The following is a 17689-nucleotide window of genomic DNA, read 5'->3' on the forward strand; positions in this document are numbered from 1 at the left end:
TGATCAGTCAAGTTTTTACCCCAGAAACAAGTAATTTTATATCATGTGGTTTCTCTCCCAAAGTATTGTAATACAGATTATTCTCTTCCACAGTTTTCTTTTCAGGACACAACAAGAAGTGGTCGAGCAGGAGGTAGAGCAGGACAATCTAAGCAGGAATGAGATTTGTGTCTAAACTGGGATTGCAACCAAAAATTCTTTACTAAGCTTTACAAAAAGCAGTTCTGTAAAATGGCAGAAAACTGCCACACTTCCTCACTTGTGAAGAATGAACCATCAAATGTCTGCCGTGAGAACGGCACTGTCTGTCTTTCAGTTGGTCTACCTTTTGCATGTTCCACTAGTTGATAGTTGGGGGACAGTTGTGGATCCTTTGACTGAATATTTTAATATCAATTTGGACATTGTGAATCATCATTCTCTGTAATTTTGTCTTCAGGGTTCAAAAAAACATAGTTAGATCTCAAAGATATTGAGATGTGAGCCAAGGCCCTAGACAGTGTGACGATCTTGACTTTTTATCATCATGATCATATATCATGATAAATGTCTGTTTTTAGTGTTAACGGCGGCAGTTACCTGTTTTTTCTCAGCTTCCATATCACATGTGCCAAGAGAATAGCGAAAAATCAATAGGATATATTTTTAGGATGACTCCCACCTCTAGCAGTTTGGGAGAGTTTTGTTTCAACGTGAGTTAAAGTCCTCATTGCTGTGAGATGTTTTCCACATATCTAAGTAGTGAGCTGCAGACAGGTGATGCTGCTCGTGCTCTGCAGTGTGTGTCAGACAGGTGAGCCAGAAGTTAGCGAGAGAGCTCGGTGTGACTTTGTGTCACAACTCCTTTAGTCAAACAGTAATGTGTATGCTTTAGGTGTGTCTGATGTCGGACAACTGCTCCTTTTCTTCTAAACCTCTCGCTGTTTAAATTTATTTGTTTTAATTCAGTGCAGTTTGTAGCTGGAAAGAAGTGGAAGTTTCTTTAGCAATAGTCGTCGCCTCTCATGTTTGTGTCTCTTTTTCTTGTAACATTTATTTTATGTATTGTTCAAGTTTATTTTTTTAGACTGGTTTATGTCACCACCTACATTAGAGAGTTTTTACTTCCCGATCTGCCAAAAGCTTTGCCAGAGCTGCCTTTGAACAAGGTGGAGGCCTTTGTGCACAATAGTGGATCAGTCTTATTGTCCCTCAAGGCCCATTAGCACGTGCACTCATACAGTACAGACACTCATAGAGTACATTTACATGAGCACAAGTATCCCGGTTTTGATCTGTTTTTTGAAGTACATGTTTACTCATGCAAACGCCATATCCTGAATATGGTAAACACTGCAATTAGTCTCAAAACCTGAACACTCTCGGTGTGGTCACTGGGGGCCGCTGCTTTAAAATTGGGACATGGTCCGCTTTCTGATGGGGTTTGCACTATATTCAATCAGAACATGACCCATGAGGTTTTATCTTCAGCTTTTGTTTTTATTCACTGGTTTAACCAGATTTTTTTCCCCTGTGTATTTTTTCCAGTGTCATAACAAGGAAACTGTGGAAGTCACAACATAGACCACAGTAAGCAGAAGTATATATGAACAAGGTGATTCATTCTTGGTCACAGACATGGAGATAATTGACTTTTAAATCATTTAAAACCAGAAATGCTGAACATTTGTCATTTCAAAGCTGGATTTGAAAGGATGTGTCAGTCACAGGATTATTATGGCATCTATCAACACAGATGTGTATCACAGAGTAAAGAGGAAAATGCTGAGTAGATAATGGCTTGGTGGTACTGTACATCTCATGTAATGTCTCTTTAAAGTAGAATAGAAAGTGGTTATCCAGGTGCATGTGCTGTATCTGTGTCAATGTAATAAATCATGCCATTTGTAGCTGCTGTTACTGTAATGCAGCTGTTTTTTGTTTGCGTCTTTGCCTGTGAGCTGGTCTGACTTGAGCTGCGCTGTCGCAGTTTGTCAAACCAGTTTCTTCTCCATAGGGCTAGATTAGTTTTGCAACAGCCTGTTGTTTGGATTCAGCACCATGAAATGCTCTACTTACAGTCCTTTTCCTTTTTTAGACAGCCCAACTGTTTGAGGGTTTGTGAGTCAGCACAGTGTTCTCAGAAACAAAACAATAAAGGTACGTTTATTTGCTTTTCCTGTTGAACGATAACCTCTTAAACCATGAAATCCTCCTTGCTTTTAACATTGCCCTGGGTGGTTTTGTATTGTGGTGGTTTGATCATATTGTGTGATCATATTTTGTTAATGTTTTACAAAAGACAATTGTAGCTAACTGCTCATTTGCTGTCATGGTGTGCACATTTGTAAACCAGTGGCGGTCTTTGTAACATATCTTGAAATCTTCTGCTTTTGTCCATGAGTGAAAAGATGAAGGAGCACACCTACACAGATACTTCACTTCATTCCTCAGCACTTGTCCTCTCCACACTTCTCTCACACAGTATTTTGCCTCTCTGTTTGTTGCTTCCTCCCTCTCTTAGCTCTGGGGAGAGAGTTTCTCCCCCGGCCTCCTATGGCCTCCCTGCCTGCTTCCTCAGTCCAGGCATGACTATCACCCCTAAAACACACAGTGCTCAGTCTGGTTCCTCCTCTTACGACACAAGTCCCAGGTTGGTGCACACTTATTTAAGTACTCATTTCCATCCTGTGCCTTTGTGTCTTATGCATTGTTCTAAATTAGTTTTTCCTCATATATGAGAGACTGTTTTCCAGTCAAGAGTTTGACACATGTTTTTCCAGGTTAATTGTCAGCCTGATAGAGATATGTGGTGCAAAACCTGATTCAGAGTCATGTGATGTCTGTCGTTGTTTTTGCCGACATTTCTCCTCACAACAGAAAGGTTGTGTAATACTTGGCATTGGATGGGAAAAATCAGCCACCCAAGTCTGATCCATCAATGAACTAAGCAACAGCACTGAAGGCTTACAGCCATTAGTGTGTGTGTGTGTGTGTGTGTGTGTGGTTTTTTTTTTGTTTTTTTTTTTGTTTTTTTTGGGTGTATGCATGTTTGTGCACTGACATCACTTTTACCTGTAGAACTTTATCTCATCACATACCAACTAGATCTGGTCTGGTGCAAATGGATGAGATCGAAGGCCTGCGTTTGAAGCTCTCCTCTGAGGACGCCGTGTCGCTGGCTTCCACACTGCCCGAGGCCATCAACGTAGAAGGTCAGCTGGTCACTGTCAGCGGGATGAGAAGCTGCTGACAGCTCCCTCTACCTTTGTCACAGCAGCACGGTGTAACTTAAAAGTGAAAAAGAGCTTATGGAAGCTTGTATATAGTTTTAATTTGAATTTGGCTTTATTATTTTTGTGAAGTTGAATCCTCCGCTATGAAGTACAGGGAATCCCACACACTGTTGACCACTTTCACTCGCATTATTAATGTCATTTTGGTCCTCAGACCTTCATCTGGTAATATTCATATAGTTAATAAAGTCAGTACAAGTGATTGACTGTGAAATTAACTTTGTCACAGTCAGAAGTTTTTGATCCAATGCACCTGTTAATTAGACCTTTTGTAACTGGGCTGCTGAATGAATGATTTTGATCTGGTGACAAGAATTTGACAGATCATTTTGACCCAGGAATTCAAAATAGGACTGATAAGTTTTTGATAATTTATTAAATAGTTAATATTGTCATCGAAGATATTTAAGATATATAAAATTCAGCAGACAGAAATAATCAATGCTTTTCATTTCATCATATTTTCATCAATGATTTCATCAATGGAGAGAAGGTGCATCAGTGTGTAATGCAGCATTGGCATTATTGTACAACACTGTGTAACATTTTCAAAATATCCACAGTTAGAAGCAGCTCCGCTACATTTGAAAATGATTAAAAATAACCTGCACGTGACCAGTAATGAATCACAGAGATCCAGTCGTCTGACCACAAAGCACAAGCCTTGTTTGGGTGATACTCGTCCCAGTATGACTTTCTGTGTGTCATCCAGATTCCCATTATGCTGTACTGCGAGGCGATCTGGAGTTCAACGCCCAGAACCTGGAGGCAGAGTCATGGAGCGTGGCTGTGGACCAGAACTACCTGAAGGCCCTGAACAAAGAGGCTGTTAAGAGACAGGACATTATGTACGGTAAGCTGAACCATCCAGGTCTGTAAATGTATTATCTTTAAAAATTAAGCACCCCAAATCCAAAAACATCTTATATAATGTTTTAAAGTATGTGGGTATATTCAGACAGAAGTTTCTCATGTCATTCACCTGTTTCGAAGAGGAGTCGTTGATCACCGAAGACAGAGAATGTAGTAATTGCAGCGTTGAGGGAGAGATGACAGTGCCTATAATTATGACGATGGTGATGATTGATGTTTTCTTTAATTCAGAGTATTCTTTTGATGGTTAACACGTCTGCTATGATAATAGGCATAATGACCATAATACTTAAAGAATCATTTGTCACAGCTTTGTGACTGCTGGTGGACTGCTTTTGTCTACTTGCATGACTTTGTCTGCTTTCACACGTACAGCAGCAGGTCTTTTTGTGTTGCCAGTAAAGCAGCTTCATTGGTCCAATTTAGAGCTAAATGTTTTGCTCAAGGGAACCCCTCTGTTAGTTGTTGAGAAAGAAGTATACAGATGTTACTGTCATTGTACCCCATATAAGTCTTTCCATATGTTTCAAGCACTCAACCTGGACATCAGACATTCAGAGGTATTAATCAAGAAATCCCTCTTTATCATTTCCTAGAGTTGATCCAGACGGAGATGCATCATGTACGGACCTTAAAAATCCTTCTCCATGTCTACATGCATGAGTTGAGGCAGTCTTTTCTGATAGAGGAGTCCAGACTGGAGCGGCTCTTCTTTGGGGTGGAAGCCCTGCTCAGCCTCCACCAGCACTTCCTTAACTGCCTCAAATTGCGCCAAACTGATAGTCAGGAGGAAGGAAGCCCAAACAAGTACCAGATCACGCAGCTGGGGGACATTCTCATCTCTCAGGTAGGGCACATTAATATTAAAGCCATGGCAGGCTGGATTCTTGTTTATCTGGCAATGGCCTGTAAATGGGGAAAATGTACCGACCAAAATATTTTTCAACCGGCCCATGAAACTGCAGCTTTATGAATGTGAGGATTTGTTGCTCTTTCCTTTAATTACTTGAATCATTTTAATTTATTCCTAATAATTTTGAGGTTTGTACCGTTGGTTGGACAAAAAAACAAAACAGTGTGAAGGTCTCGCTTTGGACTCTGGGTAATTGTAAAAGCATTTCTCACGATTTTTAGTGATAAGATGAGATAAGTTAAGACAAGACTTTATTGATCCCACACCAGTGAAATTCAGTCATTACAGCCAGCAGGTATTACAAAGAGCAAACACAGTGGCATAAAAGGGTCAAGATAAAAAAAGTGTGCAGTATACAGAATAGAAAAACAGCTATGTATATGTACATTTGTAAAGATTATAAGAATACAAACACTAAATGTAGTGTTATGACAGTCAGAGGGGGTATTTTTCTGCATTGAGTACTTTCACTTTTAATACTCTAAGCAAAGTTTCCTGATTATACTCATTAAGTTTTACATAAGTAACATTTTCAATGCAGGACTTTAACTTGTAACAGAGGATTTCTACAGTGTGCTATCACTACTTGATCTGAGTACTTCCTCCACCACCACTCCTTTCTTTCTGTGAAGGTAAACAAATACGGAATGATTATCTGACTGGATTATTTACAATGTTTGTGTTTTTAACAAGTTTGGTTAGCTCGCCCACAGCCTAGGTGCAGCTATGTGTTACCGGTTGAGCCCTCCCCTTTAAGGAAGGTGACCTTGTGGATAACCTGTGTATGTGACATACTGTAGACTGGCGGGTTTGTTGTGGGCAGTGAGTGTCACCTGGTGTGTGAGAGTACCAGCACATTGCCTAAAAGTGCATACTTTTAAGTTGCTTTCTTCAGCCATCACGTGGCTAGTTAAGCATGTAATAATAGTCACTGAAAGGCTGTGTATTGTCTTCACTGTCACAGAGGACAAATAAGAAGTCCCTGTCCATGCAGTGTTGCTGCAGTGTCTCCCTGCATTCTTCACAGCAGAGCTGTGTGAAATAGTGAGGGTCCACTAAAAATTGCGATATAATTGTTGATGGTCATATGTTGAGGGTCATGCTGCCGTCAGTGTGCAGTCAATGCTAAGCAAAACGTGCATCACAACAGGTAAGGTGGACAGTTAGGGTTACATTAGTCACATAAAAAACACAGGGATGAGAACTTGGCACTTTGCTGTCTTTCCAAATTATTTACCGGTCACCTGGCTGGCGACGCCAATTTATTTTTCCCACCAAACCCAAAATTTATTCTTGGTGGGTGTTAATTTTGGACCCTCTTTAGTCACCTTCAGGTCAAAATGAACAGTATTGTTTGTATGTCAACATAACCAAGTGAGGTAGAGGTACTTTTCCATGCATGTCTTCATGTCTTCAAAACAGCTGAGGGGAGATGGAAGCTTTTCTGTAGAGTTCCAGAAAGGCTGAAAAGGATCACAGGTTTACTTTAAGCAGACTGTTCAACATTATCCAAAAGTTAAGACAAGACAAATCATTATTTTATTACCAAATATACTGTATTTCCCTGTTTTATTACTGCACATTTGAACTAAAACTGTTGCTTTCAAAAACATCCTATGTTTACATTTCTACAGAGCTCTACAACAAACAGTCTGACACGGAGCATTGTTAGCTATTCTAACTAGCAAGTCAGCTTTCAAAAGTGGGATTAAGTGGTATCATTTTCATATTTTGACGACCTTTTTCACAGTTTGAAAATAAGATGCACATAAGTTGCGACCATTGATCCCAGGATCATGGTGTCATGCCCAGCCCGTGCAGCATTGGCAATGTTATTGGCCTTATTTAGGAGTAAGTAATTATATTTATACTGCACCCACGTTGTTCCTGTTTAGCTACACCTGTACAGTGTACAGACGCCCGTAGGAATGGTTGGTATGTCTGAAATGCACTGTAAGGAACTGTGTTTGTTCCATGAGCTCAGGAATGATGCTGGCTCACTGGGATCGCATTCGTGGAGAAGCGTTTTTGCTTTTGTGGTCAATCATTTTGCTGATTGAGGAATAACAGAAGCACAGATATACCAGAGCTTTGTGTGAGCTATGCAAAAAGAGGATCAAATTTACCATTTTCACCATCCGTTAGTGTCAGATGATTTCCATGGTTGCAAAAACTGCAGGAGGTGTTAAAGTTCATCCAAAGTGTCTTGCGTGTTAGGTTGGTATTTGGGCTGGGCTGCAAGACAAACTGTAAATCATAACAAGATCATACAGTAGTTGTAGCTGTATTTATATTTGTTAACATGCTGTATGCACATTCACATGTGAAATACCACTGTGAAACACAGTCATATGAAGTATGCTAGGGTTTCCACCTGATTTATGTACTTTTAATAATGACAGTATTTTTAAATAATGGAGACCAGCTCCTGTTGTTTTTTATGTCAACCCACTCACGGGCAGCATCATGATGTGCATCATTGAAGGTTGATACACATCATCACTCTTGCAGAAAGCTGCATCTTTATAAATATGCTCTCTCATTTGGCATTTATTTTACTACCATACTGTTTCATCTGTCTGTATGCCTTGTCCAGTTTGTGTGACAAGCCTGTCATATGATGCGATGCTTCTCGGCATGGTGGGTGTGTGTTCTATTGTGAGGGCAATAAAGCCTCAATATCCTGTGTACAAATCTAATTTATGACCTTTGTGATCCTCTCCTGTCTTTGTTCCATTGTTCCCCTTCCTGAAATAAATACAATGTCCATATTTTAATTATTTCAGTTATACATTATTAGTAACATGCACCTGTGTTGCTATTAAATTGTATCCTTCTTAAAAACTTCAATATCATGTTTTTTCCTTTCTTGTTAGTTTTCAGGTGCACTGGGAGAAGGAATGGTGGAGTGGTACAGTGTTTTCTGCAGTCGTCACATCGAAGCCATCAGCTTCTACAAAGAGCAGCTACAGAACAACAAGAAACTGCAGCTGCTCAACAGGGTAAGCAATCCACGGTCATTGGTCAGTTTATCTACATGGATGTGATTTTCTTCAAGGCCTGTGGTTGTAGTTTGTGACAGAGAAAGTGCACTGGAAATGGAAACTAGAAACTGAAGTGAATTAGATGCATGCCTGGAGTATCAGTACCAGTAGCTAAGAGACAAGCCTTTTCACAAGCGAAAGTGATGCCTCTCAGAAAAAGAGAATGTCTGCTTAGCCGAAGACAGTTTACTGTTGAGAGGAGAATAGCAGGAATGACGTAAGTCTTGAAAACAAAACCTTTCCTTTTATAACAGAAAATAGGTCAGCTGTCCATAGTGCGAAGGTTAGGAATCCCTGAGTGTTTTCTGTTGGTGACTCAACGCATCACAAAATATCCCACCCTGGTGGAGCGACTCATTCAGAACACTGAAGGTAAAACCTCATCACTCACCTGCATCTCAAACTGAAATTACTGACATCCAGTTGGCTACCTTCTTTGCTAACACAAATGAAGGCTGGAAACTGTTTTCATATATAGAGACAAAGACAAGGTGGATTAATATTTATCGTGCTCCTTTCAGCTGACACAGATGAGTACGCATCTCTGGTAAAGGGCTTGGGGCTGATCAAAGAGGTCATCTCTCAGGTCAACGATAATGTCAGTGAATATGAGAAAGCTGCTCGTCTGAGAGAGATCGCCCTGCGCCTGGAGCCGAAATCTCAGGGCCGGCTGAAGGAGGGTCACCTGTTCCGCAGGGAGGATCTGATCCAGGGAAACAGGACGCTGCTGCACGAAGGCGCCGTCACCTGGAAGTCCTCTGGTAGACAAAAAGGTTTGTGACGACTTTATAGACGCTGTGGCTGTCTTAGTCAGTGACCACTGCTCACGTGCGTATGTTAAACATTTCCCTGGACATTCTCAAGTTAAAAATGGACTGAGACGGAAACATCCATTTTTGTAGTTCTTTACTCAGTCAGGTTCTTCTCCAGCTATCCTTTCATATTTCCTTAATGTCGTCAAAGATCAAATTATTTTTGTCTTATGAATAAATCCTGGGCCGCTGCAGTAAGGACATAGTGCTTGGGGCTCAGGCTCTACCAGATGAGTTATCTGGGCATGCCAGCATTATGTTCAGGGGCTGTCCATCCCACTCTCATGAACTCAGGAACACATGAGGGAATGTCTTAAAATATGAGACAAATTTTCACTTAAACTCAAGGGTGAACTGATTTAAATTTGGTGGCCAAAGGTCTCTGTGGCTACACAAAATTTGACTGTAACTCAAGAATTCATGTAGTTATTATGACAATATTTCACACAAATGTCTCATTGGATAAAATAATGAAGTGATGACATTTTATATCCAAAAGGTCAAAGGTCAACATTCATGCATTCATACATGTCAATAGAGTGATGGCTTCAATTTCCCCCCAAAAATATACCTGATACCTTTTTATTGAATTGTTTCAAAGTCTTCTCTACATATGTTTTATCAATCTGGACAAACATGGATGCAAATGCAACTTGACTTGTTGGCAGGAGCAAACAACCTTGATGTGATGATTCTAGTTTATAAGGTTCAACTTCGGGGCAACGTTGTTTTGTGAATGCCGAAAGATTAAGAGAACTAGTGTAGCAGCATATTTATATGTCATTATTTATGCCCTGGACACGCTGCCTGTGACGCCCGCCTCACTGAGCTGCGTGTGTTCACAGAGCCAGCAATGCTACTGTGAGCCTTTGTACGCTGACTTTGATAATGGCCATCAATCATCGAGTGTGTCATGTCTTTAGAAATTTCATAAAACAAAGGGATACAGAATAGAGTTTGAGTTTAAAAAAAAAAAAAAATTTAGAGGCATTGAAACTGTAGTAAAAGGTGTCACTATGACTATCAACAGACAGTTTTCACACTGTTTTTGCTGAGAACCGCACACACCATGTGGTCAAAAAATAGGCAACACACTGAATCTCGCGAATCACGCTGTTCATGCAGGCTGTGGGTCTTCTAACCTGCTAACATGGGCCCCGTAATGAAGACTAAGAGGTTCTACGAGGTACATAACTGAGGTAGACGGTGTGTCCCGGGCGTCAAAGATTAACAGTCACACATGAGGGAAGGTGCAGTAGAAATGTCTTGAGTCAAAAACATGAAGGACTTTGTTTGTTTTGATAATGAGCAGCATTTGTCTCCCTGCAGACATCCACGCTGTGCTGCTGTCAGACGTGCTCCTCCTCTTACAAGAGAAAGATCAGAAGCTTGTCTTTGCTGCTATGGTGAGTTCTGCATAATTAATGCATCAGTTCTTCTACATGGACAATATAAAGTCTGAGACACAGACCTCTTTAAATTGTTCCATCAGGATATGCTTGTTTCTTACATGACATGATGTAATAATCCAGGACCACACATGGTAACATTTTGCCTGTTATTGTGGCTCTCGCAGGATAACAAACCACCAGTCATCTCCCTTCAAAGGCTGATAGTGAGGGAAGTGGCTCATGAGGACAAAGCCATGTACCTCATCTGTGCATGCACCACCAGCATGCCGGAGATGTACGAGATCCACACGGGCTCCAGAGAGGAGCGCATCACATGGACGGCGATGATTCGGGAGGCTGTGAACCAGTAAGCTGAGGACTTCTAGGAGGAGAATGGTTTATGTTTGATAGAACAGCCTTTGTTTATAACACTGAAGATAATTGAAAAAGGACTGAAGTAAGAGCATCGTAATTGACTTCTGTGTAAGGGCAGTACATCGTTCAAGTATTCTAAGTAGATAAATAACTGGTCAAAACTTAAAAATGACATATTTAATATTACATAAATATGACATTGACAGCACTGAGTAAGATATCTATGTGATTCAGCTATCCAGAAGAGGAGCTGTACCGCGAACTGACCACTAAACTGCAACAGTATCAAGGTAAGAAAGCCAAGATGATCGACATGATCGGTGGTGGTTCTCTCCTCTACATAAAGCAATCACTGGAAAAGAGCAGCCATGCTCAGTCAACTCGCCTCTGCATTAACCCGACAAACATGATGTTTATGTGATACTATTTCCCTTTTAGATGTGCTAAAGATGAGGGATGACCTTATAATTCAAAATCTGACTGAGAAACAGCAAATCTTCGCTGCTCTGTACGAGACCGTGATGGAGCAGGAAACCCCCCACAAAGGGCTGCTGCTCCGAGGAGATGCCTCCGACCTCCAGCAGGGGGAGACACTGCTCAAAGGAGCCATTGATGAGGGTAAGAGCTGAGACGTCCACATCAGTTTTCAAGAGTTGGCCTCGGTTTTGTGAGTCAGTCTTGTTTATCATGGGTGGAATGATGAAGCAGTATTCAGTACTGGCAGTGATTTCTGTATTAGTTAGCTTTGAAAACATTGTCATGAGTCCAGGTTTGAAGTAAATATACTACTGCCAAGTCATGACTCAGAGAGCACTGATGGTGTCTTGTAAGGAGGAGATTAAGGAGGTTATTGTCTTTTGTCTGCAGTGGAGAACCTGCAGAACCTGCTGTTCTCAAGGATAAGAGACCCAAACTCGCTTAAGGATGAGAGCAACATGCAGGGGCGGCTGCTCAGGAGGGCCGAGACGTTTGGAGTGGCTGATAGTAACTCTGCTGCAAGCACCATGAGAAGTAAGCTGGCTTAAAGCGAACATGGTCACGACATTACCTCTTTTTACACACGTTAATGTTAGTGTGTTGACAGTGAGGACAGCAGAAAGACAATAAACGACTAATATTTATTTACCATCAAACAAAAGTATGTTTTTCATTTACGTATTTATTTATGTACAACTTCCAGGATCTATATCATGAAATTATGGCGTGCATTTAAACAGAGGCAGCGGAAAACATTCTTTAGATCACACATCAGAGGTTTATATATAATATATACCGTACATAATACTGTATTTAAGTATTTGTTTTTAAAAAACATAGCTTTCTGAACTGAAGACCAGGTAGTGACTGTAGCTCCATCCTGCTGTGTGTACGTCTACAGTAAATGTTATCACCATCATTTTCTCAGATGGTGAAGCAGCTACGAGGCCAGACAGCAGCGAGGGCAGTCTAGTCTACAGCAGTCACACCACTTGTGACCCTCAGCTCCACAAAATGTGCAGCTCTGAGAGTCTGGAACAGTCTGTGAGTGAGACCGATGTGGAGGATCTAAACCTCACCTCCATGCTGTTGATTGAAATATGAAGCATTTACATTGTTTGTGCTGTTTTGCTTGAAGGCTGATGACGACGGAGACGTGCCAGACAGCAATTTAAGCTCCGGTTATTTCCCTGAGGCAGAGGTAACCCTTCTGATACTTGTTTTGTTAATTATTTTCCTGTTTTTTCCATCTGTTTTCATTCATGCAGACGTATTGGTATCTCTTGCTGGAATTCTTTTTCTCTGTAGATGTGTGACCGGGTGATACTGCTCGCACAGAGGCTTTACAGTTTACAAGTAAGACATTTAAATTACTCTGAAATCTGCATTTTATTCAGCAGGCATCTCACTTCTACAAGTCTCTTGCAAAGATGTCTTTTAATTTTTTGCTTTTTGTTAAATTTATGAAGCCAAGTGCACCTTCAGTTTTCTACTGTAGCAGTAAATTGAGTTTGCCTGCGGTATATTTCATTGTCACTGTCAGACGTTTATATTAAATTCCTCCTCCTGCAGGCCATCGTTGCCAAGCAGGACAGCCTGATTGAGCTGCAGCACACTTTTCAGTCAAAGACCAAGCAGCCCGCTCGTCATTACAGCAGCGTGCTCCTTGAGCAGGAGAAGCAGCGCAACTTGGAGAAGCACAAGGAGGAACTTGCTAACTTGCACAAGCTGCAGGCCCAGCATCGAGAGGAGCAGCAGCACTGGGAGAAGGACAGGGAGCGGCAGAGGATACAGATCGAGGCTCTGGAGGCTCAGCTGCAACAGAGGGAGGAGGACTGCCGAAAGTGGGAGGAGAAGCTCGGCGAGGAGAAGGCCGAGCTAGAGAAGCAGAGGGAAGACTACCAGGAGCGCCTGGAGAGGCTGAGGGAGTCCACCAAATCAGTCGACAAGGAGAAGGAGCGTCTAACTCAGGAGAAGGGGCGTCTCGAGCAGCTGCAGGAGAAACTGAAGAAGTGCATGCCAAACCCAGGACTCTCCAACTATGATGACCCTGCACAAGTGAGGAAAAGCACTGTCTGTTCATGTACATATGCTGTCTAGGGTGACTGAAATTTAAAATGTAAATATCTACAAATATTCTTATGTGAGAATATTAAAAGAAAAAAAAAATACAAAAAGTATTAGAATGTTGCAGTAAAATACATAATCAGAGGTAGAAGTCAAAGGTGAGATCACTTTATTTACATAACAGAGTTTGAGTTAAGGCTTTCCTCTTTCTCCCCAGTACTGGAGTCTCTCCAGTTACCCGTCGTTCAGGGGAAGCATAGTGAACGGAAGTGGGAATCTGACCTTACCTCCACAGCTCCACGTCGCCGAAACCTTGGAAATTCCTCCAAAGGTTCCACCGCGCAGGGAGAGCATCAGCCCCCAGCCGGCCAAGCCCGAGCTGCCCATCCAGCTGATCAGCACCACCAACCAGGTGTACAAGCCCGCGGCCGTGCAGCAGCAGATCCCCACCAAGCTGGCCACTCTGCCCAAAGGAAAGGACAAAGGCTTCAAGACGAAGGCGTCCCACCAGAGAACGCACAGTGCAGGTCAGGATACAGGCCTGTTGGATTAACCTGGGTTCTGATGCTCTTGTGTTTTAAACCTTTGTATTTAAAATAGTGCTGTCAGGCGATTAAAAAAAATAATCTAATTAATTACAGGATTTGTAATTAATTAATCTAATTAATCGCATTTTAATCTCATATCTGCTAAAGGTCCCCAAATAAAGATTTTGAATTCTAGGACATTACAATTCGCTGACATTCACATTACAGCTGGTGAATTCTTTTCATCACTGTAGTTCTCGACGGTAGCTGGAAATTAGAGTCAGATGACGCTATCTGAAACGCCTCTTTTAGGCCCTCGTCTTCCACGATTGAAATCGGCCTGCAATCAGCAGCAACCCACTTTGCGATTGAGTTTGTCAGTTTTTCTGTCGTGGCTTTGCTCATTCGTTTTCCTAACTCAGCAAGTGTGGGTTGGCGGAGTGAGCTCACGGTAGCACTAGCGGCACTAGCAGCAACTACATGTTTAGCGTTTAAATGATAATTCAGGCTGGAGCTGCTACGGTGATAGGAAAATTCTTTTTTACACAAAGTACAAATCACTGCGTTCTTGTTAATAGTCCCGTCTTTGTTCGTTTTATAAATAAACTTGCCGTTCAAAGGTCCAAGTAGGCTTGCCTCGCTCTCTGGTGTCGCATCCACGTCTGTTGTCACCCTGCTTTTGACTAGTAGCGCAGGTAGGATGCAGCCTACGGGTCACTCAAAGGGCCAAATTTAAAATGCTTGCGCATTGACTTGCCACTCATGATTAATTGCGTTAATTTTTATAGCGCGTTAATTTGCAGCGTAATTAATTAATCTAATTAACGCGTTAAACTGACAGCCCTAATTTAAAACTGTCCGTCTACATCCAGCCTCTATAGACGTGAACCAGGTGCTGCCCATCCGAGTGACGGGCAAAGAAGGAGGCAGCCTGAGAGCCAAAAGGGACGGCAGTCCTCAGAGAATCTTCCAGCCAGGTACGGACCAAGAGAAATGGCTTCTCACTCAGGCATAAAGACAAAAATCCACATTTGATTTGATGGACAAACACTCACCGTCCCCTGTAGACTTACAAGGCTGCTCTAAAGGTGTGCGGTCTTCTTCTTCAGAGAAAAGAAGTGAAGCCAATTTGGCATTAAATAAAAAAAATTGGCAAAGGAAAAACAGCGATACTAGAATGTAGGTTGATCAAAGGTCTGTTTTAATGTTGGATAATTGAACCATAAACTTTGGTGTTGCATCTGTCTGACATTTAAGTGTCTTAAGAAGTTTAATTAGAGCCTTGGAAACTGCTGCACCTCATCGCCTGCAGGTAGGACGAGGATTAAAATAGCAGCAGCTGGTACTTTGTATGCCTGCTGGCAGTTTGCATCTGCAGGTCTGAGCTGCTCCTTTCCTGTGAGAGGTGCAGGCCGGCATTTGTAGAGCTGGTTAGTGACTGAACAACTCCCCCTTGTGGAGAATCTGCTACCTCCCGTACATGAGTGAAGAGGTTTGTGAGTACAGGCTACTTTTATGAAATGGTGCCAACCAAAAAACAGGGCAAGTCACTTAAACACTTCAGCAATCTTTACTTTTTTTTCAATCTCCCTTCAGGTACCTTCATCCCACCAGGATCTGTCCGCAGTGTGAAAATGTCTCAGTCCTTCAGCACATCCAACAGAGGCAGCAGCGAGGCTCCACCGCCAGCTCCGCCTCCTTTTCCCAAAGAAATTCTCGAAAAGGGCAAAGAGAAGGTAATCTTCCTTTAATCCTGAACTTCAGACTGGAGTTTGGATGAGGCCTTGGCTATCACACGGAAAAACTGTTGAAAGACATTGGACAGGACTTCATGACGTCCATGTGTGTCCAGTATGAGGAGGACCGTCACTCTCGTGGAGCTTTTTGCCTTCAAATTAGCTGAACTTGAAAAAACGCAAAGTCGTATTTGGGGTACAAATGGGTCAAAAAATATCAAAATCTTTGCCTATTTGTTCATTGGAAAAGATGTTTTTAATGAAGATGATGCCAAAGACTTGCCAATGAGAAGTTCTTTTAACATTTTTATTTTAAATGAATGTAGGTTGTCTTTAACCATTCAGCACTCATGTCTTAACTCTTGAGCTTTGTTTTTAATTTAATGAATGGTGTGAGGAAGCTGTAGGTTTGCAAAGTTTACATCTGTTTGGATATGAGCTGCAAAGCCCAACATTTTTATTCCAGAAGGAATCAGATAACTTTATGATTTGTTCTGTGGTCCTGCTCCTCAGTATGCGCTGTAATCAAATCAGAATTAATGGGGTATGTGGAAGAAACTACATTTTGGTTGTAAATACTATCAGCTGTTTTGTGCACTTTCTGACTGGAGACACAGCATTTGTAAGAATGTAGCAGAATTGTCGTTCACTGCTAAATAATGTGGAATAACTTAATGTTTAGCATCGCACACAATGACCGGCGTCACCTGTTTGGTTCCATGTGAATTATCTTCCAAATCCCAGCCGCTGGGTCATGGAATAAAAAGATGGTGGACATGACACTGAGCGCTTTGTGGACTGACTTCATGAGGCTGGAGAAAACCTAAAACGGTTTTTAAAGATAAGATAAAAATTAAAATAAGAAGTGATTTCATGGTGAATTCAGGTCTTGGCTTTGGATTTCGTGGCCTTATATATACACCTTGAGCTGCTCCGATCATTTCCTTTAATCCAGTATGACATCTAAATGCAGCGCACAGGCTGCTTTTTCATTGAACTGAATGATCTCACTTTGCCTGATAGAAGCTAAAAAAATCAAGTGAATGCAGAACTTGTAAGTTAAAGATAAGTTCACTTTTTCTGAGTCTGCTTTAAAACAAGTTTGTTGTTGAAGTGATGACAGAATGTACAGTCCTCAAGTTCGTCTGACGCTAACATGAGGCTTCAGCAGTCTGAGTGTGACAAATCATGTGAATATCTTCAAAAGTTAGAGTCTAAATCTAGGACAGTTTCCCTCTTTTTACTACCGTCTCTCTGCAGCTCAGCAGGGACACTACAGAGAAACAAAAATGGGAGATTTTGTACGAGCAGGACTGTAACTCTGGATGATGTCCACTTGATTCGATTAACTCATACTGCTGAGGCCTCATATTAACTTCAGATGAACTTGTGATCTTAGTTAGCTTGTAGCTTTTGTCCCCCGGCTCTTACACTGGGTGTAAGGGATCATTTAATGGCCAGTATGAACAAGAGGAGCAAGCAAATACTGTTTCAGTGGATACGCTGGGCATGCCAGTGTTGTTTCAACACGGGCTTAAAGAAATGTGAACTTCTCCTTCGAACACTCGAGCACAATGATCATCTTATATAATTTTGTGCACACAAGATAAGAGCTTTTGCACACATCATGTTGTGTTCACAAGATATTATCATTCAGGACATAAAGGGGCTCTGTGAGACTGCTGCACCCAGCTGTTATTAGCCTTTAAATATCAAACATGTTGTACTTCATTCAGCAAACACAAAGGAGATTTCTGCTCATTAAACAAACATCGACACAAACTTTTTCATTTAAATGTCTATGTCTTTGTCTCCCTTGTTAATTGTACAGGTGTTTAATATAGTGGCTTTTTCAGTAGCTTCAATACAAACCACCTCCATAAACCCTCAAAAACTGATTCAGGTCAAATCTTACAATAATAAGCGCAGACACACACGGTGCTGTGTGCAAACCAATCCACTGAACAGCCCATTAGTCGATCAGATAGTGATCCAGTGTGAACAGCCCTCCGCTTTGAGTGACTGAGCCGAAGCGACAAAGAGCCTCTTTGTCGGACTGCTGTTCATCTCTGCAGAGCCTGAACAGCAGCAACCTTTTTCACAGCTGGAGGGCCACGATGAAAAGACGCATTCAGACTGAGAGACCACTGCGAGGGGCTGAGTTCTGCTCAGCATCAACACATCCAAGAGACAGCATCC

The 17689-nt window shown here is 41.7% G+C and overlaps 1 protein-coding gene across 2 annotated transcripts; it reads left to right on the top strand.

Moving 5' to 3' along the window:
* Nucleotides 1–1566: 1566 nt before the first annotated feature.
* Nucleotides 1567–17262, top strand: arhgef18a (rho/rac guanine nucleotide exchange factor (GEF) 18a). 2 transcript variants are annotated; one of them, XM_070974386.1, is made up of 21 exons: nucleotides 1567–1594; nucleotides 2078–2139; nucleotides 2504–2632; nucleotides 3088–3194; nucleotides 3988–4128; nucleotides 4745–4995; nucleotides 7938–8063; nucleotides 8360–8477; nucleotides 8627–8878; nucleotides 10247–10323; nucleotides 10494–10675; nucleotides 10918–10973; nucleotides 11122–11301; nucleotides 11551–11694; nucleotides 12089–12204; nucleotides 12299–12361; nucleotides 12469–12516; nucleotides 12733–13218; nucleotides 13445–13754; nucleotides 14627–14731; nucleotides 15351–17262. In XM_070974386.1, exons 3-21 carry the CDS (start codon nucleotides 2568–2570, stop codon nucleotides 15503–15505), a joined length of 2982 nt encoding a protein of 993 aa, XP_070830487.1. In that variant the 5' UTR covers nucleotides 1567–1594; nucleotides 2078–2139; nucleotides 2504–2567; the 3' UTR covers nucleotides 15506–17262. The 2 variants fall into 2 exon arrangements, with proteins under 2 accessions (XP_070830487.1, XP_070830485.1); XM_070974384.1 differs by having other exon boundaries at nucleotides 2516–2632.
* Nucleotides 17263–17689: the final 427 nt, after the last annotated feature.

The sequence above is a fragment of the Chaetodon trifascialis genome, chromosome 11, assembly GCF_039877785.1.
Source record: "Chaetodon trifascialis isolate fChaTrf1 chromosome 11, fChaTrf1.hap1, whole genome shotgun sequence".
Classification (NCBI taxonomy): Eukaryota; Metazoa; Chordata; class Actinopteri; order Chaetodontiformes; family Chaetodontidae; genus Chaetodon; species Chaetodon trifascialis.